The sequence below is a fragment of the Schistocerca nitens genome, chromosome 10, assembly GCF_023898315.1.
Source record: "Schistocerca nitens isolate TAMUIC-IGC-003100 chromosome 10, iqSchNite1.1, whole genome shotgun sequence".
NCBI classification, from domain to species: domain Eukaryota; kingdom Metazoa; phylum Arthropoda; class Insecta; order Orthoptera; family Acrididae; genus Schistocerca; species Schistocerca nitens.
The window spans coordinates 125,266,957-125,294,600 of NC_064623.1; the positions used below are offsets into that span (position 1 = coordinate 125,266,957).

At 41.7% G+C, this 27,644-nt stretch overlaps 1 protein-coding gene across 1 annotated transcript in view; it reads left to right on the forward strand.

The window, feature by feature from the left end:
* LOC126209928 (uncharacterized) overlaps positions 1-27,644 on the forward strand; it is a 159,762-nt gene that overhangs the window by 28,280 nt on the left and 103,838 nt on the right. Inside the window, exon 2 of the mRNA XM_049939046.1 lies at positions 6,465-6,672. Coding sequence (XP_049795003.1) covers positions 6,465-6,672 — 208 coding nt within the window. The remainder of the gene's footprint in view (positions 1-6,464; positions 6,673-27,644) is intronic.

The following is a 27,644-nucleotide window of genomic DNA, read 5'->3' on the forward strand; positions in this document are numbered from 1 at the left end:
TTTTTAAGGGGTTTTGATTTCTGTCGAGTACAGTCCCATCTATCAAGCAACTATAAAAATGTTAAATATAAAACTGATGTTTTTTTCCAGAGAATCCGAATCTCCGATAAAAAATGTGGGTGGCTATTTAAGAATTCGAAGTTTACCCCCCTCATGTCTTCTGGGGGTGGAGCAGGGGGTATCATTGGATGACCCACTTCGACCCGAATAACTTTTACTACGTCCTTTTTTAAATCCGGTTTTTAGTTTTACCGATATATCCAAAATGAGTTTTAACTGCCTCACCTCGTATATGTCTTGGTACATGGGCAGGCGATACAACAGACCACGGATTTCCATAGTCTGTTTCCTTTGAACACAACATCGTTGGATACTAACATCTGGCCGTTCACGGTTGAATTATTTCGTTATGAAATACACCAGAAGGAGCTGAAGAATCACATACTAAAGAGACGACTGAAAATTTGAACCGAGGCTGGGATTCAAATCTTGGTTTTCTGCTCACTACGAAGATGTGCCAACAACTACGCCGCCCTGGCACAACTGCAAGGACCACCCTAGCACACCTCTGTCCTCAATCAAAATACCCATTCACCCACGTGGTGTTCATCCTAAACCCGAACAGAATTGCAGAGGCACTCCACCTGTACCGGCATAGCACCTCAGCACCCAACGAAATGGGGCATCACAGACGTTTGAGACTTGGAAAGGTTTCTAGAACCATATAGTTTCATTTGAATGAAGCGTGTATGCTTGTGTTTCTGAGAGGATGCTCCGTATAGTTCAGGGGGAATACCAGGTGGGCTAAGGTTTAAATGGGAATTTGGGTCGAGTAGGGAAGTGTGCTGGGGTAGTCTACACAGTTATGCACCGAGCGATGTAGCGCAGTGGTTAGAACACTGGACTCGCATTCGGAAGAATGACGGTTCAAACCCACGCCCAGCCATCATGATTTAGGTTTTGCCGGCCGAAGTGGCCGTGCGGTTAAAGGCGCTGCAGTCTGGAACCGCAAGACCGCTACGGTCGCAGGTTCGAATCCTGCCTCGGGCATGGATGTTTGTGATGTCCTTAGGTTAGTTAGGTTTAACTAGTTCTAAGTTCTAGGGGACTAATGACCTCAGCAGTTGAGTCCCATAGTGCTCAGAGCCATTTGAACCATTTTTTTGATTTAGGTTTTCTGTGACTTCCCTAAATCACTTCAGGGAAATGGCGGGATGGTTCCTTTGAAAGGGCATGGCTGACTTCCTTCCCCATCCTTCCCTAATCCGACAGAACTGGAGATCTCACTGTTTGGTCCCCTCCCCCGAATCAACCAACCAACCGCAGTTATGCAAAGCCGCTTAGCCTGGGGAGAGGGGGGGGGGGGGGTAGCGAGCAGGAGGCCAGGGATTCGAGTCCCGGCTTTGGTTCAAATCTTCATTCGTCGCTTCAGTCTGCATTTATACACCGTAGGTGTTTGATGACACTTGAAAAAGTCTCTGGAACCATATACACTGAAGAGCCAAAGAAACTGTTACGCATGCGTAATATCGTGTAGAGCCCTGCAACATGATGTGGCATGGAGTCGACTAACGTCTGAAGTAGTGCTGGAGGGAACTGATGCCATGAATCCTGCAGGGCGTCCCATAGATCCGTAAGGAAACGTGGGGGTGAAAATCTCTTCTGAACAGCACGTTGAAAGGCATCCCAGATATGTTGAATAATGTTCACGTCTGGGAAGTATGGTCGTCAGCGAAAGTGTTTAAGCTAAATAATGTTCCTGAAGCCAATTTGTAGCAATTCTAGACGTGTGGGATGTCGCACTGTCCTGCTGGAATTGCCTAAGTCCGTCGGAATGAGCAAAGGGCATGGATGGATGCAGATGATCAGGCAGGATTCTTACGTACGTGTCACCTGTCAGAGTCGTATATAGACGTATCAGGAGTCACATATCAGTCCAATTGTACACGTCCCACACCATTACGGAGCCTCCACCAGCTTGAACAGTACCCTGATGACTGCAGGGTCCATGGATTGATGAGGCTGTCTGCATACCCGTACACGTCCATCCCCTCGATACAATTTGAAACGAGACTCGTCCGACCAGGAAACTTGTTTCCAGTCACCAACAGTACAAGGTCGTTGACGGACTCACCTGAGGCAGTCATGTCGTGCAGTCATCAAGGGTACACGAATGGGTCTTCAGCTCCGAAAGCCCATATCGATGATGTTTTTTGAATGGTTCGCACGCTGACACTTGTTGATGGCCCAGCACTGAAATATGGAGCACTTTGCGGAAGGGTTGCACTTCTGTCACGTTGAACGATTCTCTTCAGTAGTCGTTGGTCCCGTTCTTGCGCGATCTTTTGCCGATCGCAGCGAAATCGGAGATTTGATGTTTTGCCGGATTCCTGATATTCACGGTACGCTTGTGAAATAGTCGTACAGGAAAATCCCTACTTTATCTACCTCGGAGATGCAGTATCCAACGCTAGTGCGTCGAGTAATAACACCACATTCAAACTCACTTAAATCTTGTAGCAGCAGTAACCAATCTAACAACGGCACCAGGCAGTTGCTGTCTTATATAGGCGTTGCCGACGGCAGCGCCGTATTCTGCCTGTTACAGATATCTGTATTCGAATACACATGCCTATACCAGTTTCTTTGGCGCGTCAGTGTAGTTTCATTTGACTCGCATACTAATTTGTGCATTCCTACTGTGGCACGCTTTAGATGTAGATCTAGATCTACATCTACATGGTTATTCTGCAATTCACACTTCCTGGCAGAGGGTTCATCGAACCATTTTGATACTACTACTGCACCATTCCACTCTCTAACGGCGTGTGGGAAAAAGGAACACCTAAATCTTTCCGTTCGAGCTCTGATTTCTCTTATTTTATTATGATGAAAATTTCTCCTTACGTAGGTGGGTGTGAGCAAAATATTTTCGCATTCAGAAGAGAATGGGTCGGGGTTGGGTTATTTGGGGAAGAAGACCAGACATCGAGGTCATCGGTCTCATCGGATTAGAGAAGGACGGGAAAGGAAGTCGGCCGTGCCCTTTCAAAGGAACCATCCCGGCATTTGCCTGGAGCGATTTAGGGAAATCACGGAAAACCTAAATCAGGATGGCCGGACGCGGGATTGAACCGTCGTCCTCCCGAATGCGAGTCCAGTGTCTAACCACTGCGCCACCTCGTTCGGTAGAAGAGAATGGTTCAAATGGCTCTGAGCACTATGGGACTTAACTTCTGAGGTCATCAGTCCCCTAGAACTTTGAACTACTTAAACCTAACTAACATAAAGACATCACACACACCCATGCCCGAGGCAGGATTCGAACCTGCGACCGTAGCGGTCGCGCGGTTCCAGACTGTTGCACCTAGAACCTCTCGGCCACCTCGGCCGGCTCAGAAGGGAAATTTGGTGACTGAAATTTCGTAAATAGATCTCGCCGCAAAGAAAACCGCCTTTGTTTCAGCGACTGCCAACCCAACTCTCGTATCATATCAGTGACATTCTCACCGCTATTGCGCGATAGCACGAAACGGGCTGACCTTATTTGCATGTTTTCGATGTCCCCCGTCAATCCTACCTGGTAAGGATCCCACACCGCGCAGCAATATTCCAGCAGAGGACGGACAAGTGTAATGTAGAATGGAAGGTAGGAGACGAGGTACTGGCGGAATTAAAGCTGTCAGGACGGGGCGTGAGTCGTGCTTGGGTGTCTCAGTTGGTAGAGCACTTGCCCGCGAATGGCAAAGGTTCCGAGTTCGATTCTCGGTCCGGCACACAGTTTTAATCTACCAGGAAGTTTCAAGTGTAATGTAGGCTGTCTCTTTAGTGGGTTTGTCGCATCTTCTAAGTGTTCTGCCAACAAAACGCAGTCTTTGTTTCGCCTTCCCCACAGTATTATCTGTGTTGGTCTTTCCAATTTAAGTTGCTCGTAATTGTAATTCGTAGGTATTTTGTCGAATTGACAGCCCTTAGATTTGTGCGATTTATCATATATCCAAAATTTATCGGATTTCTTTTAGTACCGATGTGGATGGCCTCGCCCTTTTCTTTGTTCAATGCCAATTGCCACCATACAGAAATTCTCTCTCTAGATCATTTTGTAATTGGAATTGATCGTCTGATGATTTGACTAGACGGTAAATTACAGCGTCATCTGCAAACAATCTAAGGGGGCTCCTCAGATTATCATCTAGATCATTTATGTAAATCAGGAACAGCAGAGGGCCTATGACACTACCTTGCGGAACGCCAGATATCACTTTTCTATTCGATGATTTACTATCACTACGAACTCTGACCTCTCTGAGAGGAAATCACGAATCCAGTCACACAACTGAGACGATACTCCATAGGCACGCAATTTGATAGTCGCTTGTGAGGAACGGTAGCAAAGGCCTTCTGGAAATCTAGGAATATGTAATCGATCTGAGATCCCTTGTCGGCAGCACTCATTGCTTCACGGGAATAAAGAGCCAGCTGCGTTGCACAAGAACGATATTTTCTGAATCCGTGTTGGTTCAAATGGTTCAAATGGCTCTGAGCACTATGGAACTTCTGAGGTCATCAGTCCCCTAGAACTTAGAACTACTTAAACCTAACAAACCTAGGGGTCGCTCGGTTCCAGACTGTAGCGCCTAGAACCGCTCGGCCTCCCCGGCCGGCCGTGTTGGTTCAAATGGTTCAAATGGTTCAAATGACTCTGAGCACTATAGGACTTAACTTCTGAGGTCATCTACATCTACATCTACATGATTACTCTGCAATTCACATTTACATGCTTGGCAGAGGGTTCATCGAACCACAATTATACTATGTCTCTACCATTCCGAACAGCGCGCGGGAAAAACGAACACCTAAACCTTTCTGTTAGAGCTCTGATTTCTCTTATTTTATTTTGATGATCATTCCTACATATGTAGGTTGGGCTCAACAAAATATTTTCGCATTCGGAAAAGAAAGTTGGTGACTGAAATTTCGTAAATAGATCTCGCCGCGACGAAAAACGTCTTTGCTTTAATGACTTCCATCCCAACTCGCGTATCATATCTGCCACACTCTCTCCCCTATTACGTGATAATATAAAACGAGCTGCCCTTTTTTGCACCCTTTTGATGTACTCCGTCAATCCAACCTGGTAAGGATTCCACACCGTGCAGCAATATTCTAACAGAGGACGAACGAGTGTAGTGTAAGCTCTCTCTTTAGTGGACTTGTTGCATCTTCTAAGTGTCCTGCCAATGAAACGCAACCTTTGGCTCGCCTTCCCCACAATATTATTTATGTGGTCTTTTCAACTGAAGTTGTTCGTAATTTTAACACCCAGATACTTAGTTGAGTTGACAGCCTTGAGAATTGTACTATTTATCGAGTAATCGAATTCCAGCGGATTTCTTTTGGATCTCATGTGGATCACCTCACACTTTTCGTTATTTAGCGTCAACTGCCACCTACCACACCATACAGCAATCTTTTCTAAATCGCTTTGCAACTCATACTGGTCTTCGGATGACCGTACTAGACGGTAAATTACAGCATCATCTGCGAACAACCTAATAGAACTGCTCAAATTGTCACCCAGGTCATTTATATAGATCCCCTAGAACTACTTAAACCTAAGTATCCTAAGGACATCACACACATCTACGCCCGAGGCAGGATGCGAACCTGACTGTAGTGCCTAGAACCGCTCGGCCAACCCGGTCGGCTCCGTGTTGGTTATGTATCAATAATGTCATAAGGTAGAATATTTTGGGGTAACTCTTCAAGTCAAACAAAAGTTTTCAGAGTCCAAAAGCGTGTAATACGTATTATTTGTGGAGTAAATTGACGGACGTCCTGTAGAAACCTCTGCAAAGAACTGGGTATTCTAATTACTGCCTCTCAGTATATTTACTCATTAATGAAATTTGTCCTAAATAATATATCTCTTTTTCCAACAAACAGCTCAGTTCATACATACAATACCAGGAACAAAAATGATCTGCACAAGGACTTAAAAGCACTTACTTCAAAAAGGGGTCCTCTACTCAGGAACACTCATCTTCAATAATTTGCCAGTAAAAATAAAATATTTAGTTACAAATAAAGATCAGTTTAAAAGGAGCCTGAAAGACTTACTAGTGGCCAACTCCTTCTACTCCACTGAAGAATTTTTTAATAGAAACAAATGATGTATTGTATATATTCATACTATTAGTATTGTTATTTCAGCTTAAAAAAAAAAGACATGTTCCACATCCACGAGGATCTCCTCAGCACGGATCTATGGAACGGAAAACTAATCTAATCTAATCTAATCTCTAATCTAAGTGATTTTGTTCAAGGTGATTCATAATGTTCGAGTACAGTATATGCTCCAAAATCCTACTGCAAATTGAGGTCAGTGATATGAGTCTGTATAATTCAATGGGATACTCCTATTTCCTTTCTTGAATACTGGTGTGACCTGTGCTACTTTCCAGTCTTTAGGAACAGATGGCGACGGCAGCAGTGTAACGCGCGCGCTGTGGGCAGTGTGTTCCAGGAGATGCTGTACGGGATCTCGACGGGGTTCGGGTCCCCGCAGGTGCCGGTGGCGGAGATCCTGGCGCGCGCCGTGCCCACCCTGCACTCGCCGCAGAAGCCCAAGAGCAGCAACTTCCTGCAGGTGCCCGACATCGAGTCGCCCAGGTACGTGGGAGGCCGCGCCGCCCCCGCCCCTCCAGCAGACGCTCGCAGACCGCATATCAAGCGACACAGCCTCCGTGAAGTATCTGATGAGCGGATCACCACCAACACTGCCAAAGTGCTTCCGCTCCGTGAGACACTGCACAGAGGTTTGGAATTTAATCCATGCTACTGGTCCAATGTTTGTCACATCCATTTCGGTAAATATTGGGCTGGATTCCCAGGTTCCAAATAAGCTACACACTGCGCAAACACTTTGAAAACTGTGATACATTTCGCCATGCGACATACACTATACACAGACAGAAGAGGTACATAGGTCGCTCACAGACCGCATATCAAGCGACACAGCCTCTGTGACGTATCTGATGAGCGGATCACCACCAACACTGCCAAAGTGCTTCCGCTCCGTGAGACACTGCACAGAAGTTTGGAATTTAATCCGTGCTACTGGTCCCATGTTTTCCACATCCATTTAGGTAAATATTGGGCTGGTTTCCCAGGTTCCAATTCAGCTAAGCACTGCGCAAACAGTTTGAAAACTATGATACATTTCGCCGTGCGACATATACTATACACAGACAGAAAAGGTACACAGGTCGCTCGCAGACCGCATATCAATGAACACAGCCTCTGTGAAGTATCTGATGAGCGGATCACCACCACCAGTGCCAAAGTGCTTCCGCTCCGTGAGACACTGCACAGAAGTTTGGAATTCAATCCATGCTACTGGTCCCATGTTTTCCACATCCATTTAGGTAAATATAGGGCTGGTTATCCAGGTTCCAATTCAGCTAAGCACTGCGCAAACAGTTTGAAAACTATGATACATTTCGCCGTGCGACATATACTAGACGCAGACAGAAGGGGTACACGGGTTTCTGTTTTTGGATGAGCTGTCAGTAGGCTTGGAACGCTTTTGGGACTGGCGACTCCATCCACAACACAGCCCGACCCAGCAATGGCTGGATATAGGGCTCCGGAATGGACACAATGATGTTTGGTTTGTGGGGCACTCAACAGTGCAGTCATCAGCGCCCGTCCAAAGTCCAAATCTTGACACATTCCAATTTTTTTTAGACAATCCAATCTAGCCACTGTCACGAATGATGATAATGATGATGATGCTGATGATGAAATGATGAGGACAACACAAACACCCAGTCCCCAGGCAGAGAATAGCCTCAACCCGGCCGGTAATCGAACCCGGTACCCTGTGATCCAGATGCAGCAACGCTAGCCCCTAGCCACTGGAATGGGTGGATGGACTGGTACAAATACTGGTGATCGGGAACTGCATGCTACCGCTGCTCCTCTCCCTGCTGGACAAATACTGGGGATTATAAGGTTATGAATACTTTTGCTAGTAAACAGGCCGTCTCCAGCGACAACATACCAGTAACACACCCACTGCGCTTCCTAAAAGAATATAAAACTAGTGTCAGTGTTCACGAGAACTTTTACAGCATAGTTCGTTGAAACTCGCGAAGTCCTCTGATTCTCAAATGCTGGTTCGGTATAGTCCGAGTACTTCGCGCACAATTTCTGGTTTTAATTATAGGTTATGAGTTCCGCCTTCTTGCAAACACACTTTTTTTTTCTTTTTACCCAAACATGTTCGAGCACTTCTGTGCCATCATCTGAGGGTTTCCATTCATTGAAAACTGTAAAATAAAGCGTACATATTTTAGGTTGTAACTGATATGACAAAGTGAGGCCTACAATTTTTATTAAACTGCATGTTGCGGGCAGTCTTGTGAAGTTGCAACCCAAAATATGTTCATTTTTTACAGTTTTCAATAAACGGAAACCAACTGACGATGGCACAGAGCTGCTAAAACATGTTTGGGTAAAAATAAAAAAATGTCGTTGCAAAAAGGCGGAACCCATAACCTATAATTTAACTGCAAAAGATGGAAAAAAATGATCAAATGTGTGTGAAATCTTATGGGACTTAACTGCTAAGGTCATGAGTCCCTACGCTTACACACTACTTAACCTAAACTATCCTAAGGACAAACACACACACCCATGCCCGAGGGAGGACTCGAACCTCCGCCGGGACCAGCCACACAGTCCATGACTGCAGTGCCTTTGGACGCTCGGCTAATCCCGCGCGGCAAAAGCGGGAAGAAAGGACAAGAGTTGCAGATCCAAAATATGAATATTTCGTCGCCCAGCCACTCATTCCCGAGTTATCTCTACAGTAAATACAGGAACACCTTAATGAAACTTCAGAAGACAGCTCTCAAGATATAGTTTAGTAAAAACTGTAGGCCTAACTTTGTTAGATCAGTTACAACCTAAAATACGTTCATTTTTTTACAGTTTTCAGTAAACGGAAACCCACTGATGGTGGCACAGAGGTGCTGAAACATATTTGGGTAAAAAGAAGAAAAAACAGTATGTTTGCAAATAGGCGGAACCTATAACCTGTCATTTAACTGCAAATGTGAAAAGAAAGGACAAGAGGTGCAGATACAAAAGATGAATATCTAGCTCGAAAACTTGGCTTACTGTGTTAACACTTTAACTTCAGAATATACTTCTTAAGGAGTAAATTTTGGCAACATGTCAAATTTCGAAATTTGACCAATAATTATTCGAAATATTGAAAATCAAATTTTAGATGCCCTGAAAGCCTGCAACTGCTACAGCACATCCCTGTGCCCTGTTTTGCTGTTAGGTAATATAGATTGGAGTAATATAGATTAGAGATGACAGAAATGAACAAGGAGGTGTATATTTGTTTTATCGACCGGCAGCAGGCTTCGGCAGAGTCAACTGTAGTATATTGCTGAGAATATTATAAGGTGTGGATATAGACTGAAGAGAGAGAAAGATAAGGAGATTTACACAAAACAAAAAGTGTTTGAATGAGTAGGGAATTAGGAGACGGAAGAATTGAGCATTGGAAGGGGGGTAAAGCAAGAAGTTCGCTATCACCGAAGCCGTTCAGTATATATGGAGAATAATTGGAAGAGAAATAATAAAGACTACAAAATGGAGTCAGAAGATGAGCTGTAGAAGATGTTGAAGAGTACTGCAACGAGTAGCAAAGAGTATGGACTGAAGAAAAATATAGGAAAGACAAAAGCGATGAGATAGCAAGAAGGAAGCGCCAATTAATGTATTCTTAGTTGGAAAGTAAAATCTTTTCTGCATCTTGGAAGATTAATGACATGAAATGGAAGCTGTAAGGAAGAAATAAGGAGGACATTTATGGGAAAGAGAGAATTTGAAACGGTGAAGCAGTTACTAATACGTAGAAGAATTCCGATAGAGCTAAATGTTACGCCTGGAGTTATACAGCAGTGAATCGTCGACAGTTAACAAGAAAGAAGAAATTAATTCAGAAAGTTTTGAAATGTGCTATGGAGACGAATGCTTCAGGTGGATTGACAAACTTAAGAATGGACAAGTAAGGAAGAAAATAGGGGAAAAATAAGATCATTTGAAGAGATCAAAAAAATATCTTGGCTGGGATGTATACTGCTTTGGAATTGTCTGCAACAAATGATTGTAGAGGGAAAAGTGGAAGTAGTGAGAGGAATAGTTAGGAAGAGATTTGGAATGATGGGTGACAGTAGAAGAGGCCGAACATACAAACAGATGAACAAAGATGCTTAGAATGGGATATGATGGAGAGCCTCCAGAAACACGGGTACGCTAAAGAAGAAGAATATAGATTATTTCCCTGTTTTATTCCAATGAGGTTTGGAGATACAACCCATTTTCACAGACTGCATTGGCATTTTTGTTTATTACATGTGTTTCAGTTTACGACCTAGCAGTAACTGAACGACATAGTTATCAGTTGTACGCGAGAAATATCTCAGACGATAGAAACGAGTAAGTTAAGTATTACTAACTTTTGGCTTCATTTGGTCATTAGTAATGCTTTATTTACACTCCTGGAAATTGAAATAAGAACACCGGGAATTCATTGTCCCAGGAAGGGGAAACTTTATTGACACATTCCTGGGGTCAGATACATCACATGATCACACTGACAGAACCACAGGCACATAGACACAGGCAACAGAGCATGCACAATGTCGGCACTAGTACAGTGTATATCCACCTTTCGCAGCAATGCAAGCTGCTATTCTCCCATGGAGACGGTCGTAGAGATGATGGATGTAGTACTGTGGAACGGCTTGCCATGCCATTTCCACCTGGCGCCTCAGTTGGACCAGCGTTCGTGCTGGACGTGCAGACCGCGTGAGACGACGCTTCATCCAGTCCCAAACATGCTCAATGGGGGACAGATCCGGAGATCTTGCTGGCCAGGGTAGTTGACTTACACCTTCTAGAGCACGTTGGGTGGCACGGGATACATACGGACGTGCATTGTCCTGTTGGAACAGCAAGTTCCCTTGCCGGTCTAGGAATGGTAGAACGATGGGTTCGATGACGGTTTGGATGTACCGTGCACTATTCAGTGTCCCCTCGACGATCACCAGTGGTGTACGGCCAGTGTAGGAGATCGCTCCCCACACCATGATGCCGGGTGTTGGCCCTGTGTGCCTCGGTCGTATGCAGTGCTGATTGTGGCGCTCACCTGCACGGCGCCAAACACGCATACGACCATCATTGGCACCAAGGCACAAGCGACTCTCATCGCTGAAGACGACACGTCTCCATACGTCCCTCCATTCACGCCTGTCGCGACACCACTGGAGGCGGGCTGCACGATGTTGGGGCGTGAGCGGAAGACGGCCTAACGGTGTGCGGGACCGTAGCCCAGCTTCATGGAGACGGTTGCGAATGGTCCTCGCCGATACCCCAGGAGCAACAGTGTCCCTAATTTGCTGGGAAGTGGCGGTGCGGTCCCCTACGGCACTGCGTAGGATCCTACGGTCTTGGCGTGCATCCGTGCGTCGCTGCAGTCCGGTCCCAGGTCGACGGGCACGTACACCTTCCGCCGACCACTGGCGACAACATCGATGTACTGTGGAGACCTCACGCCCCACGTGTTGAGCAATTCGGCGGTACGTCCACCCGGCCTCCCGCATGCCCACTATACGCCCTCGCTCAATGTCCGTCAACTGCACATACGGTTCACGTCCACGCTGTCGCGGCATGCTACCAGTGTTAAAGACTGCGATGGAGCTCCGTATGCCACGGCAAACTGGCTGACACTGACGGCGGCGGTGCACAAATGCTGCGCAGCTAGCGCCATTCGACGGCCAACACCGCGGTTCCTGGTGTGTCCGCTGTGCCGTGCGTGTGATCATTGCTTGTACAGCCCTCTCGCAGTGTCCGGAGCAAGTATGGTGGGTCTGACACACCGGTGTCAATGTGTTCTTTTTTTCCATTTCCAGGAGTGTATTTCTTTTATGTCGCCTCAGATTTTTTTGTGGCGTAAAATTAACAGCTATTTCTTTCCTTTGCTGAACTAAACTAAACTCTGTCCGAACAGGCCTTGGAAGGCACAACGTTACCGACCGGCCGCCGTGTCATCCTCAGGTCACAGGCGTCACTGGATGTGTTGATGGAGATGCATGTGACCGGCACACCGCTCCCCCGACCGTATGTCAGTTTACGAGACCGGAGCCGCTTCTTGTCAATCACGAAGGTTCTCAGTTTGCCTCAGAAGGGCTGAGTGCATACCGTTCGTTCCTTTACTGCCAGGAGATAAACTGAAGCAGACGTAACGCCCCGAAACCTTAAAGTATCCATGAAAACGAAATTATACCTTCGAAACGCATTCGATAAAAGAGGCAAATATAACACCTCGACTGTAGACGGCGTGTTAGTAACAAAAGTATTCCTAACCTACATACAAGCTACACTCACGGACATCTCTTCATGGAATATTTGTTATTAACTGACAAAGATAATGTTTTTTTCACCATCGGGAGTCGCTCTGGCCCCCTCCAGGTTGACGCCACCTTAGTAGTCTGCATTAGCGACCTTGACCATCGTGTAGGTTCCATTCTTAGAAATCGAACACCAACATAAACACCGTGCACTGTCATCTACAGCAAACGAGGAGCTCCCTGTAAAACCAACTTTTACCAACAAGACTGGCAATGTTATTCAGATCCATAACGCTGTACCATCGCTACGTACAAGGCACACAACAGAACAATATCTCACAATATCGTTGGCTTCGTCGTACCAGATATGCCGCAGACGTAAAAGAGGTCTAATAAAGTTACTGTCAACATCGGACTCAGAAAGCTCTTTTGCTCTCTGATCATATAAACTGAATCACTTTCATCTCAGTTCTGAAACCATTACATCTCAGATCCCGTATGTGCCGATTCAGGTTCGAAATACTGGGGCAAATAATAACTTCCTTGCAACACAAGATAATTCTGTTTCCGAAGACCAATTACAACATATTAAAACGTACTATTAATTTTCCCAAATTCTATACGAACTTATTATGCCCTGCCTTAATTAATAACTGATTAGTTTTGATCTCGTTGAAATAATGGTGGCAAAATCTATTAGCCGAGACATATGTTTGTGTTTATTTGAACTCTGTTCTCTATTGTCTACTGTTTCATTCAAATAACAATCTATCTTCACATTATTCACCTCGATACATAATCATTACTGCAATGTGGAAAGGGCGCAAAATTCTGCTGAATGAGAATGAATTTCCTTCCGATTTGATGAAGGAAGGAAGAAGGTGTGATGGTTCCGACAGTAAAAACCAAATTCACAACCAAATCGATAACTGGCAACAGAATCATATAGTCTTTACGTGAGCTGATATCAGTAAGTGGGAGCCTAGCATTTCAAAATCTCAGTAGCCCCAGCACATTAATCTAGTATGCCGAGTAAAACAAGCAGTATCGAGGCAAATAAATAAGAAACCTTTGTCAGAATAGGCCGTACCAATATATGTGACTGTGATACAGTAGGTATTAAAAATTGTGCTGTCAAGGACTGTTTAATATGTTCATACAAACCTAACATTTTAAACGTTTTTCAAGTGTTACATTTTTAATATTTTTATGCATTTTATATGCTTATGAATAGCTGTTTTTTCGATGGATGTACTCTCAGCATCGATGTTATCTTGATTATGTATGTGTGAAGGTCATGATTTCAATTAATCGACACACCTCATCCAAACAGCAAACATGTAAAACTAAGACCGTGAGTGGCTACGAATTCCATGTAATACTGTTAGATATGTGCGTTGTTACTTTGAAAACTGACTACTATGGGTCAAAATTACATTAATTAAACTCGACTAATCACTTTAAAACCTTGCTACAAAAAGATCAAATTCTTAATAAACAATTTCTGTACTTGGTGGTTTTTGTGCAGTGATCAATATGATGTTTGCTATTTGGATATTGTAATTTTGTATACACCAGTTACAACAGGTAGCGATAGAAAACGCAAATAAATATGTTGAAACATTTTTCTCTTCCCTAAAATTAAAAAAAGTTACATTGAATATCGTGAAGTGATTCCATGCATTCGTACTGTGATGGTTGATCTCAGTATATAGAAACCTTCCTGCTAGAAACTCGAATTATTTTCTGGCCATAGGATGTGTAACAATCGTTAGGAAGCATGTACTGTAATTTATTCTCCCCTCTTCCGCCACATGATTTCTGAGGACATACAACGTCATATCTGAATAACGTTATGCCATTTGCATCTTTCGCCATTTCTTACAAAAAACAACATCTGGAACTGCTCATTTCCATAAAAACGGAAGCCCCCCTTACAAAATTCCGATTTTTATAATCCACCTACTTCATACCGCGTTCCATATAGGGACGTTCCAAAGTCTTCAATCAATACCATTCAGGTGTAAAACTGTACTGAAAAAATACCATCAATAAGGTATATAGTCCCTTCTCCCTATCTGAATTCTCTACAGGCAAACACCCATTCATTCGCCTGAATTAAAGTAGTTTGCGAAGAAGTGAGAATTTCTTATGTAGTCCTATTGTAAGATTATTTTAGTAAGTTTTCTAATGAAAAAATGTTCTCCTATGACGACATTCGATAGCAAGGAGAGAGAGGAGAAAGCGATATCTCTACGGTCGTAAAAATAGTTACACGTGTATTAAGTGTTGGCCGATTATTACCAATACACCATCTTATGCGATATTTGCCGTGCAGTTTCGAGGGACTTTGGACCAATGTGAATCGCGTTGTCATGAAATTTTACGGAGAACATTGAAGTTGTTGTGTCAGTGAACGCTTGATCTTTGCAAGTGCTCTTTTAGAAAATCTGATTTCAATAACTTCGACAATTACGCAGAGTATATTGACATCCTATGGTCTACAGATGCTACTGTATGTATGTATAAGCTGTAGACTGCACTTTGTCCTCTTCTATTTTCTTCATACTTACTGTCGATTTTAGGTCAGTGACTGGGTATCTGTTTCCTAAAGCAGTAACGCGGATTTCTGAAGAAAAAAATTATCGTTTAAGAGTAGCAGGTTTAATAAAAAACACTTAACAATGGTACCTGAGTTTTGCATAGCAGGTTTGTTTTCTTATACATACAGTTTAATTAACAAAACTTGGATAGATCACTTACTTCTACAAAACGTTGAACAAATCATTCACATCACAAACGTGAATATCACTTGTTCATTTTCTTGTGATAACGTGAATTTCTTTTTCTAAGATAAACCACATATTGTAGTAGTTGCTGCAATTCTGCTGTTTAATTTCTCTAACTTACAGTTACAAGTAGTTGAGACAATATACAACATAGTATAAAGAAAATGTTCTGCAAGAAAAACTACATACAACTGATAAATAAATGTTTCTGGGGATACAAAATGTTCAGTGCTATGGATGGTCATTTTATCGTCATATCATGTTTATTATTAAGAGTTCCTTTTTTAATGTAAGTAATTTGCAGGACGTAATTGTAGTCGTTAAGCTGTGCATCAACTTTTGTTAAACCTTGTAATTCACTGAAATTCAGTTCAATAACGGATTTAGTTTAAAAAAGTGCGTAGCATACAAGTTTTGTAATTGTGAAGTTGCAGGTTCGAATATGATTAGTGCCAACTTTTTTTATTTACTTTCATTTAATTCTGTGTCTCATATCAAATGGAAATGTTAATTAATAAATATTAAATTATATTGTTTCAAAAAATTAACATTTTTTATTCTTAATAGCTGGTCGTACGATAATAAATTAAATTGAGTTTTTGTCAAATGAAAAAAAACGTATCCATATGAATGCACCAATTTATGCACCAATTTATGCACCAAATTTTTATTTATTGTGAACACCTACATTTACAAGTCATTGGTTGCTAAAAGTAAAAGTAAAATTTTGTTACTTTTATTAAAGATTTATTATTTGTCAATTAATATTTCCATTTGTTGAAGTGTACAGAGTTTAAATGAAAGCAAAAGAATGTTGCTCCTAAATAGATTCGAACGACCATCTTTTACGATTGCATTACTTTAACGCTACACACTCAGATATCAGGGACTGGGTTATTAAGTTCGATATGTTTCACACGTAACAGTACTTGGAAATCTTACAGTCTTCAAAGGAAATTTATGCCTGCACACTAATCTTAAAATCCGCCAACTACGAAGGAAATTGAAGAGAGACGATCGGTAAGGTTTCCTTATAAGCAGATTGGAACATATGTCGGGAAACAGTGGGGCGTATCCAAGACTGAGGGAAATCGTAACAGTGCCGCGTTTTTAACTCTACCACTGTTAAAGCTTGTTACGTGATTAATTGCAAAAATTCTTCGATATGGAAACGAAGATGTTTGTTCCACACATTACGTGTGTCGTATTCATGCTTCTTGTTACGTGTAGTCTACCTAGACCTATTCACCTTTCTCCATATACGTCAGCACATATTTTTTCTGTACAGGTGGTTCCGCAGCTTGAAACACGTCGTAATACAACATTTTAAATTGAAACTTCCAAGTTAGTTGCTAACAGTTGTATTATATTTAGCAAAAAATGCCTATTTCGGCAGTACATGTGTAGTTGGGCGAGACGTACGAATTGCATCACTGATGAATCCTTTTGTCCATAGTCGCTGTTCTAGTAACGGTAAGATAAAACCACGTAGTAATTTGACAACTATTTGACAGATCCCCATGACTCTGCATGTTTACATGCTTGGTAAACATGTAGCATGTTCAGATGTGTCCATATTTGGTAAACATATGGCGTCACCGAGACCTTTCAAGCAGCCGTAAAATTACTGCGTGACAACTAACAACTGATCGAATGTAAAAGTCTCGGGCAGGTAGACATATACTTGACATTGGAAAGACTGACGAAATGGGCCTAGTGAAAGAAATAATAAAATTATTAGCAGCTAACTTGGAGGATTCAGTTTAAAATGCCTTCACATATACTCCGCAATCGACAGTACAATGCATGGAGCAAATTACTTGTAAACATGTAATTGCATTATCTGTCACTCATTTTCTGCGTAAAAAACACACAGAGAGAAATTAGACATTTTTCCGTTGTTAGGGTACAAGAATCGGGCTGTAAGCTTCTACATCAGGAATTATTCTTTGTTCTCCGTTCAAATAAAAAAACTGTTGTAACTGGTACCTGTTTATCAATGTTTTTATCTAACTCTTGTCGTTTCTTTCTACAAATTACCTGTTTTAGTATTTGTTCTTTTTTCAACGATTCTAATCATTCATTTTTTCAGAATGCTCTATTAATCACAATTTTTTTACTTATATATGTGTGTTTTTAATGTATTTCTCACACAGTCTGCACCACACAAACTTTTATTACTCACTAAAATAAGATGACATTTTTTTCCCTTTTTGTCTTTTTCCCCTGTTTTTCTGTGACTGTATTTCCAGTTGTATTTGTTCACGTCTCTCCGTCAACCTGGCGTAGATTCCGCTGCATGCTTTCCCCCTGTCCACAGTTTGACGCTGTGCATGGCTTTGGGTCGTTTCGGCTTCAGTCGCTTTTCGCTTTATCAGGCTTCAAGCTTCTGCCTGAAGAAGGGACGTACTAGTATAGAAATTATTTCTACTCTCCAAATTGACTTCCCCTTCCTGCACATTGTGTTAGCAAACGTAAGACGCATTGTCTAACATTTGTAACACACCATGCGGCAGTAAGGACATATCCTAATGTGGAACGACACAGTTAAATTCATTTTCACGTCAGTAGACAGCGTGTCTTTCTTCCAATCTCAGCTAAAAGTCGGACAAAAAAATTAGTTTCCGTAAATTTAAAAGAAAAGTCAGAAAAACGCAACAGACTCAAGGAAAGAACAATGATTCAAGGGAAAAGGTGTTGGTGTTGTTACTAGTTTTGCTGCACAAAGTTGGAACAGAAAAAAATTTTTTTTCACATTTTAGGATTTTTATCTCATTATGAAATTTGCAATTTTACGCAAAAATTATAAACTCACATGGGAAGTATTTTTTTAATATAATCTACACCGGTTGAAAATGTTAAAATTTTTAGGTGCCTTACATCAAGGTCTAATAAAATCGGTAATTTTTTATATAGAAGGCTGTGGATGGCTGTGTTATAAAGATTAAATTACGTGTTTGTATTGGTAGCACTGTCAAAAACAGTATCGTATCGTTTCATAGTATAAACATGCGTTGTATACCGAAGTGCTTGATGAACTACAGCAGTAGTATGGGATTGCCATTAGAAATAATACTGAGGATTTGTTTAAAATGAAGCAGGCAGTATGGACTACCTTCTTCCAGAGACTGTCAGCTGATGATAAACCAGTACACCACCTTTGCCCTCCTGGACCTGATTCATGGTGCAATTACCGCAATGCCCAGTGCTCAAACAGTTCATAGAACCATAAACAGTCCACACCAATAGCAGTCATGGATATCATAAAACCTATTTACAGAGACCTGGCAAATCCTGAATTACTCAAGAAATATCAGTATGGTCAGACTCAAATTCCCAATAAGTCGTTCAATAATCTTACAGTATATGGATTCGCTTACCAAAAAAATGTTTTGTTGGAATGGAGACACTAAAGGGGGGTCAGTAATGCTGTTATTGCTTTTAATGATGGCAAAATTGGTAGGGTGTAAATGCTATAGCATACGAGAATTAATCCTGGAGCAAACTGCATCAGAGAACTTGAACGGATGGACCAGGTTCGCATTGATAAAGCAGAGCATGTAGCACAGTTGACCACTAAGGAGTCCAGAAAGAAGAAAAGAAAAAGATCAAGAGGGTGAGATACGGTATGGTGCAGGGTGCTTCTGACTCACTAAAAATTAAAAATTGAGCATATATTGAGTTACAGTCTTTTGAAACTTTAGAAGCCGTTCCTGAAAATTTACATTTTCTGTTGCATTTTCCCCTAAATCTCAGAAACCACTTCGAGTAGAGTATTCAAATTTTCAGGAAGTAATACATACCCTGAGTCTACTGAACTGAAAGAAGAACATGATGTTATGTACAATTAAAATTATTTAGGATAATGCACAAAAAAGTACATAAAATTTTAAACGTCTAAGAAAAAAATTGTATTTCCTGAAAACAGTGGCTGAAATGCAATTATTGTAGTTCAGTAGACTCAGAACATACAGTTTAATGTCCTGTAAAAGTTTCATGTCAATGGCTAAAGTGGTTCCTGAAATACAGGGAAGCCAAGTCACTAAATTTGACATAGTCGGGATAGAGCGTTCCAACTCTCCTTACATCAGTGGCGCTAGAATTTGCTTGCGTTATCTCCATGCACCAGAATGTCTAAACATGGGACAGCAATTGAAAGTGTAGTTCAAGAAGACAGCTGGGGTACCTTCATTTATAAGACATACCACAATAGTGGCCATTGGCAGACTGCAGGCAGATCAAATCCAGGCAGAGGCGGGCAGGTGCTAGATGTTTATTTTTTCTTGAACAAGAATTTAACGATTCAGAATATTGACACGGCTGAAGGCTGCAACGCGAGCCGCTTTCCAGTGTCTGCGGTTATGCGCTCTTGTCCCAACAATAGTCCCAAGGCTGCATCCGAACTGAGATGTCTTTGCTGCATTTAACGATATTCTCTTAAAATTGAATCGAGCCCCACGCTGGGCGCCATTTTAACGATATTCTCTTAAAATTGAATCGAGCTTCACGCTGGGTGCCATTTTAACGAAATTCCTGGAATGAATGATTTGAAATTTCGTAGAAATAAAAAAAGGAAATAATAATTTTATTTCTTGCTTAAAAGTTAATTTGCCTTAGTGCGAACTTTGTTGTAGAACCACTCTCTTCATTACGTGTGGTAATAAAAAAACAAATTTTACTTTCTTAAGGATCACGTACATTTAAAGGAAATTATTACGTGCACTCATATTAATTGGATAGTACTATCTGGATAAGAACTGAGTCTCTTAAATCATTCGGCCTTGGCATACACTTTCCAGAATGCAGTGGGTTTTTCTTTTTGTGAAATATTTTTACTGACTTTTATCCCGGCACTAGCCATAGAACACAAGAATATTTTAATTAACAGAAAATGTCTTAATTATTGCCAAGCCGACATTTATCACTGATCAAACCTACTACATTACGCATGTGATTTATAGATGACGTGGGCATGCTCATTTACATAAATAATTCACACTTTTAATGAATACTAATATATTTAGCCCAAACAACAAGTCAACTCACATTAATTCGTACGCTTTGATTAAAGGCGGCAAAGTCCCGACAGATACAAAAGAAGTACATCTTAACTCTGCTGGATAACCACGATGCATACACAACCTTTAGTGCCCACAATGCGGGTTAATGAATCAGGCGCGTCTAATGGGCGCGAGCGTAGCTGCACATCGCGTCTGCTAGAGCGATCAAGGATTAACACTTCCTCACTTCTTCCTCACTTCAGCTGCTCTGTCCACAACTGACCCTTCCTCACTCTAGCGGCTCTGTCCACACACCTAGCTGCTCTGTCCGCAACTGACCCTTCCTCACTCTAGCGGCTCTGTCCACACAACTAGCTCTTCCACACTCTGACTGCTCTGTCCATACACACTGCACTGTCCATACAACGACAGAGAGTCTCCACATGCCAAAGATAAACAACGGCACGACTATTACGATTATTAACATTTCTTTGTAAATCGATTTCTAGCAAATATCGCTGATACCGCAAATACTGACACTTTTACATTCACATAATAAATATAGAAATTTCCTATCCTAATACAGAGAAATGTTACAAAAAAATATAATAAAAATAACAAACATTTCATACCACATTCAGTAATATTAAGATATATATATATATATATATATATATATAACTTGCCCAGATCGGCGTATATGTTACAAATAAATTGTGAAAATGCCAGGGAACGTTACATTGCCCCCTGGCAGCATTTGGCAAAGAGGTTTTACACTTTGACACAATGGTGCCAGTAACGTTCTTTACACCTCTGTATGTTTTATGGAATGGCTCTTGTAATTAGCCCCAGGATTATATAAGTACATGGCTCCCCCATTTGGGCGCAGGCAATCAGGAAACCTGGGCAAAACTGTGCCGGAGCCCAGCCATCCCAGTTGGTTTATAGTCCATATTAACAGTTTTTCATTTGAAGTATTTTGCAGTTTGTCACAAACGGGTTTACACAATTACACAATATCACTATTTTTCTTGTGATACACTACAAGGTCACTTGTCCTAGGATATATCAATTACGGACGTACATAGTACATGTTCAATGTTTATCAAAATGAAGTCATTAATATGTTATTCAGTTTATGTAAACATTTCAAAAGCCAATAATGTATTTGATGAGCGGTGGGGTGCGGCGCTCGGCGCGGCGCGCTGACTTCGTGTAGGTCACCGCCCCATCGTTGACAGCTACGGCGCGTACGGGCGTGGCCGTCTGGTCTGCTACGGGCTGCTGTGGCCGCTGCATAGCTGCTATAGCCGAACGCGTTGGATACCAGCTCGCCCGTGCGACGTCTTCTTGCGGTGCTCCAGGAAACATGCAACAAGTTCACAAACAGTATACTATCCGTATTTCCTGCTGTGGGAAAGAACGCACACAATTAGTGGTAGTTATTACTCAGTAGGCCTTCACTAGTCTGGTTCGCACAAGGTTTCATTGTCACAGTACACTTTTATGGGCACACAATATTTTCCACCGTCATGACTTGTCATTAGTCACACGCTCTTTCCTAGCGTCCCTTTACATACAAAAAGTTAAAATTTGACACTAGGTTTATCCACCGTCCGTTATCGGTTCACTATTCGTGTTGTGCTAGTTCTTTATCAGTGACTGTCACTGTTTCTGCCGCACAATACTACACCTTTGTTAAAGTTTATTTATTTCTATTTACAATGTCCGCTGCTGAATTTGTTTGCAACAGCACATTCGTAACCTTTTACCAGAGTGTAAGATTTACGTACATACAATCAACGTCCTACGTAACCACAGTGAAGTCTCTGTAGGCGAAAATTTACTTGGACCGTATCTGGCTAGCTCTTTCTTATTGATTGAATCTGCACATGCTTCAATTGAAGCTTCTTTGTGAGTTTCTTTACGCTACATAAATTTACAACAAGGTTGCCTCCCGTGGTGCTCTCGGGTCACTACTGGGTGCATTATTTTGTGATAACACTAGTGAGATAATAAAGTTCTCAGGGCCTTATATTACTAATATTGTTCCGGGTTCAGATCTGTCAATCTGACAGCTACACATAGATACACATAATATAAAGGATTGTGCCAAGAAATATCTCAAATTAAACACAAATTAAAAGAGTACATAACACAAATATCCACACACATGAAAAAGGTCAATCATATTCTTATAACTATACACTCCTACACTAGTACACCTTATTAATGTTCATTGTTTACAAAGGAACGGTGTCCGCATAGGACTATTAGTCTTTTACTGTAGGAATGCTTTTACATCCTTACGCGGATACAGTCCCCGTACTCTCCCTGAGTGGGGATCTGCTAAGAGATAGCGTCAAATGCGCGTTGACATTCGTCTGTCCACACCCAGTGCGCATTTTTACGCAACAGGCTCAATAACGACTCGTTATTCATTAATTGGTTCGGGACAAATCGTCTAAAAAAGGATGCTAGACCTATAAATGCCTTGAGCTGTTTCTTAGTTCTAGGACTAGGAAACCCACGAATTGCATCAAGTTTTTTGTTGTCAGGTTTGATGCCTTGTGGTGTTATTATGTGACCTAGGAATTGAATCTGATTACGTCCAAACTTGGATTTATCAAGATTCGCTGTTACCCCTGCTTGCTTAAACCTTTCTAAGACTTTACTCAGTAGTTCTACGTGCTCCTCCCAGGTGGCAGTGGCAATCACTAGATCGTCTACATATACTGTCACCCTTTGCAGCAACTCCGGACCCAAAACCGCGTCAAGGGCTGTTATGAAAACTCCTGCACTTACATTTAGGCCGAAAGGTAGTACCCTAAATTGGTAGCTTCTTCCCCCAAATATAAATGCAGTATATTGTCTCGACTCGGGTGTAAGTAGAATTTGCCAGAAAGAACTTCTCATATCAATAGATGTCAAATATTGCACTCCATGGAATTTTCGAAGTTGCTCATCAAGGTTTTCCGGATGAGTCCTGACAGGTACAATGATTTCATTCATGTCTCTTGCATCCAGTACTAACCGTACCTGTCCGTCAGCTTTTGCTACCGCCACCAATGGACTACTATAAGGGGACAAAGACGGTTCTATTATTCCCCACTCGATCAGTTTTCTTATTTCCTTAGCTACTATTTCCTTCTTGGACCAAGGAATGGAGTATGAGGCTCGACAGTAAGTTTTGTGAGGCTTTACCTCGATCTTGTATTGATATCCCTTAACAACTCCTGGTCGTTCAGAAAATACATCTGCATAATTAGATAATAACTGTACTATTTCCTTCTGTTGAATTGAATTTAAATTTTCGGACTGTGATACTTTGTTCACTAATATATCCATATTCACCTTTGATTGATCACCTTGTACGTCAGGATAATAGAGATTCTGCCCTGGACAATAATTGTCTAATTGTAGTATCGATTGATTCCTACATTTTATATTTATGGCGTTACAATTAGGTACAGGTACCTCTTCAGATCTAAGCATGGAAAATTCTATTCTCCTACCAGCATTCATCAAACTTAATTTTCCCCGAGAAAGGTCTATTATTGCGTCCCTCTCTCTCAAAAAATCTACCCCCAAAATGCAGGCTACCTTTAAACCCTTTACTACCAGGAATGAGCTCGTTATGGCTTCTTCCCCTATATACATCTCTACCCGCACTTGGAGCTTAATTATTTGTCGCTGTGCACTTATGGCTCCAGTGACTCTACAATTATTCACGGGAAAAGTCAGCATACGCCTTTCCTTCCCCAATACCTTGAATAAGTCCATACTCATAACACTAACAGTAGCACCTGTATCTATGACCACTTGCACATCAATATTGTTAATTTTAACTTCTATTATCACTTGTACATTGTCCTTGTGTTCCTTTATGCACGTGGATGGTTCGGTTATTAATTCATCTCCCATCTGTACCCCGTCATTATACCTAAGGATACAGATTGTTTTCGGTGTTTTGTTTTGTGTCGGGCTGCTCTCACTCCAAACCGTAGCCGACGATGGAGAGCGTATCTCGGCCGCATCTAGTTTGTTGAATTATTGCTAGTGGATGGGCGTGGCTGCTCTGTGTCATTGACCTCCACTATGTGCACGTTGTGTTGCGTCGGCCGCCACGGCTGCGCAATTGGCGCATTTTGTGGTGGCGGTCGGTTATTGTCATATCTATCACTGTTTTGCCGGTCCGGACTGGGCCTCTGGTTCTGTGGCCAAGTTCGGTTTGCATCATTATAAGTATTAGTGTTGTACGGCCCCCTGGCATTTTTCCATCTATGACTGCTTGGTGGGCCTGTTTCATACCGGTCATCGAACCTCCTTTTCCTATCATTATTCCCCGGTGGTCTATTTCCGTTCCGGTCTCTATCTCTATTTCCGTTTTGTGTATACCCTTGTCTCCTATTATTACCTCCGCCGTTTCTATTACTGGTTAGAGGCGTGTTATTTCTACCATTTCTATAACTATTTCCGTTACTTCTAATCTGTTCAGAGGCCGCCTTAATGTCCTCCTGAATCAGGTCAATTGCGTCCAGAATAGACAAGAAATGTTCCATATCATTTTCGGGCACGTGTATAAGCTTTTCCTTTACATCTATCGGCAAGTGTGATTTCAAAAGTCTGATCAAATCCCGAGATGAAATCTGTTCGTCCCAGTAACGGGTCTTATTAATGTACTTCTCAAAATATTTTCGCAAATTGCCTAATCGTGGAGAATACGGCTCTGGATTATATACTTCCTTCCGTAATCTCTCCTGAATACATGTTGACCAATATTTGGCCAAGAATGCCTTTTCGAATTGCTCATATGTATCGCAACTGTCAGCTGCTTCGGTTGCCCATAACGCAGCATCTCCCTGTATGTAAGACATAACAAACTGTATTTTCTGGGTATGACTCCAAACGCTAGGCAAAATGTTTCTAAATCCCTTGATAAACACTACAGGGTGAACAGATTTCTTCTCCGTTGTAAAGATCTGAAACTGTCGGTTCCTAATCAGACTTTCTTCAATCACTACTTTGGAATGACATTTATTTGTTCCGCTTACATCGGTTGCCTGTCCTGTCTTGCAGTCACAATTGTGTACTGCTGTATTTATATGCCTATCATTGTTGGACTTGGCTGGCGTGACATACGCCAGCGCATCGTCTTGCCGCAAACTTAGCTCCATTTCGGCAAGACGGCGGTCCACACTCCGCTGCCATAGCGGAATGTCCTTTTGCACTATCTTTTTAAGATCTTGCACATCCGCAGTAGAATCCATCTCTCTGGCCTCAATTGCGGCGTGCACTTTCTCATCTAATTCCTTTATGAAGTTACGTTCTACTTTGTGCACATGTTCGATCACTTTGTTCTCAATTACGTGGGTTGTGTTAAGTTCTAGTTGTTCGACCCTATTAGTCAGGACACTGACTTCCTCTACGATATTGGCATTAGCCATTTGAATACTATTTAGTCCTTCGCTTAATGCTTGCACCGTTTTGGGCATGGTTTCATATTTTTGTTTCAAGTTAACAATGTCACTTTGCATAACTTCTAAAGCTTGCATCAACTGCAAGTCCCTCTCATACATGCGTCGGTCACACTCTGCTTGTTTGGCATCACGTTCTTTATCACGCTCTGCTTGTTTACATGCAAATTCAGCTACCAATCTCTGGTCACGCTCTGCTTGCATTTGTACAAATTCAGCTTGGAAAGTGAGCATGCGCTCAAACATATCTTTTAATGATTGCACTTCTGACATCACACCACTCTCTGGTCCGTGCCCAGTGCTTGCGGATGGCACATTATTTACGCTATCAACTGAATCACTGGGTGGCAGTGGCAACATTTCTTGCCCTTCTGCCCCCAGATTCTCACATTGTACTTCCTGAGCTACGTCACTAACATTACTTTGTGTCCCATTTTCTAACTCGGTATCACTATTGACTAACTGTTGCTCATTATCCATGTTGATATCTTTCTGACTACGCAATCTAACCATATTAAACAAAAGAAATAAAATCTGAACTAAGTATCCTAACACTTCAGGTTTCACTCACATAAGCACACCAGAAATGGACATTACCCAATACATACGTACTATATACTACAATGACTAACTACTTAAATGTCCTGTTATTTTAAAACAAAGTACTAACAACAAGCACACCACTAATGATCCGAGGACACTGCACGGAGGCTACTTTACTACCTACAGGACAACTACACTGTAGCTTTACCTTTTGGTGATCTATCTTGGGTGCTGCTGCCCCCTGATATTGTGGAAGGTTATTAATTTTTCAAAATAATGAGCTCTCTGCTTCAGCTCCGGATACATAGTGTTCTCATGCAAAAAATCATACACAGGTATTACCACACAATATTGGTTAAGCAATACATACAGTACATGACAAAATTATTAAATGTCCTGCAACAAAGTTCGACTATATTAATTCCCTAGGTATCTCAAGGGTATTTCGTGGCCACTGCATATTCGAGCCCCACGCTGGGCGCCATTTTAACGATATTCTCTTAAAATTGAATCGAGCCCCACGCTGGGCGCCATTTTAACGATATTCTCTTAAAATTGAATCGAGCTTCACGCTGGGTGCCATTTTAACGAAATTCCTGGAATGAATGATTTGAAATTTCGTAGAAATAAAAAAAGGAAATAATAATTTTATTTCTTGCTTAAAAGTTAATTTGCCTTAGTGCGAACTTTGTTGTAGAACCACTCTCTTCATTACGTGTGGTAATAAAAAAACAAATTTTACTTTCTTAAGGATCACGTACATTTAAAGGAAATTATTACGTGCACTCATATTAATTGGATAGTACTATCTGGATAAGAACTGAGTCTCTTAAATCATTCGGCCTTGGCATACACTTTCCAGAATGCAGTGGGTTTTTCTTTTTGTGAAATATTTTTACTGACTTTTATCCCGGCACTAGCCATAGAACACAAGAATATTTTAATTAACAGAAAATGTCTTAATTATTGCCAAGCCGACATTTATCACTGATCAAACCTACTACATTACGCATGTGATTTATAGATGACGTGGGCATGCTCATTTACATAAATAATTCACACTTTTAATGAATACTAATATATTTAGCCCAAACAACAAGTCAACTCACATTAATTCGTACGCTTTGATTAAAGGCGGCAAAGTCCCGACAGATACAAAAGAAGTACATCTTAACTCTGCTGGATAACCACGATGCATACACAACCTTTAGTGCCCACAATGCGGGTTAATGAATCAGGCGCGTCTAATGGGCGCGAGCGTAGCTGCACATCGCGTCTGCTAGAGCGATCAAGGATTAACACTTCCTCACTTCTTCCTCACTTCAGCTGCTCTGTCCACAACTGACCCTTCCTCACTCTAGCGGCTCTGTCCACACACCTAGCTGCTCTGTCCGCAACTGA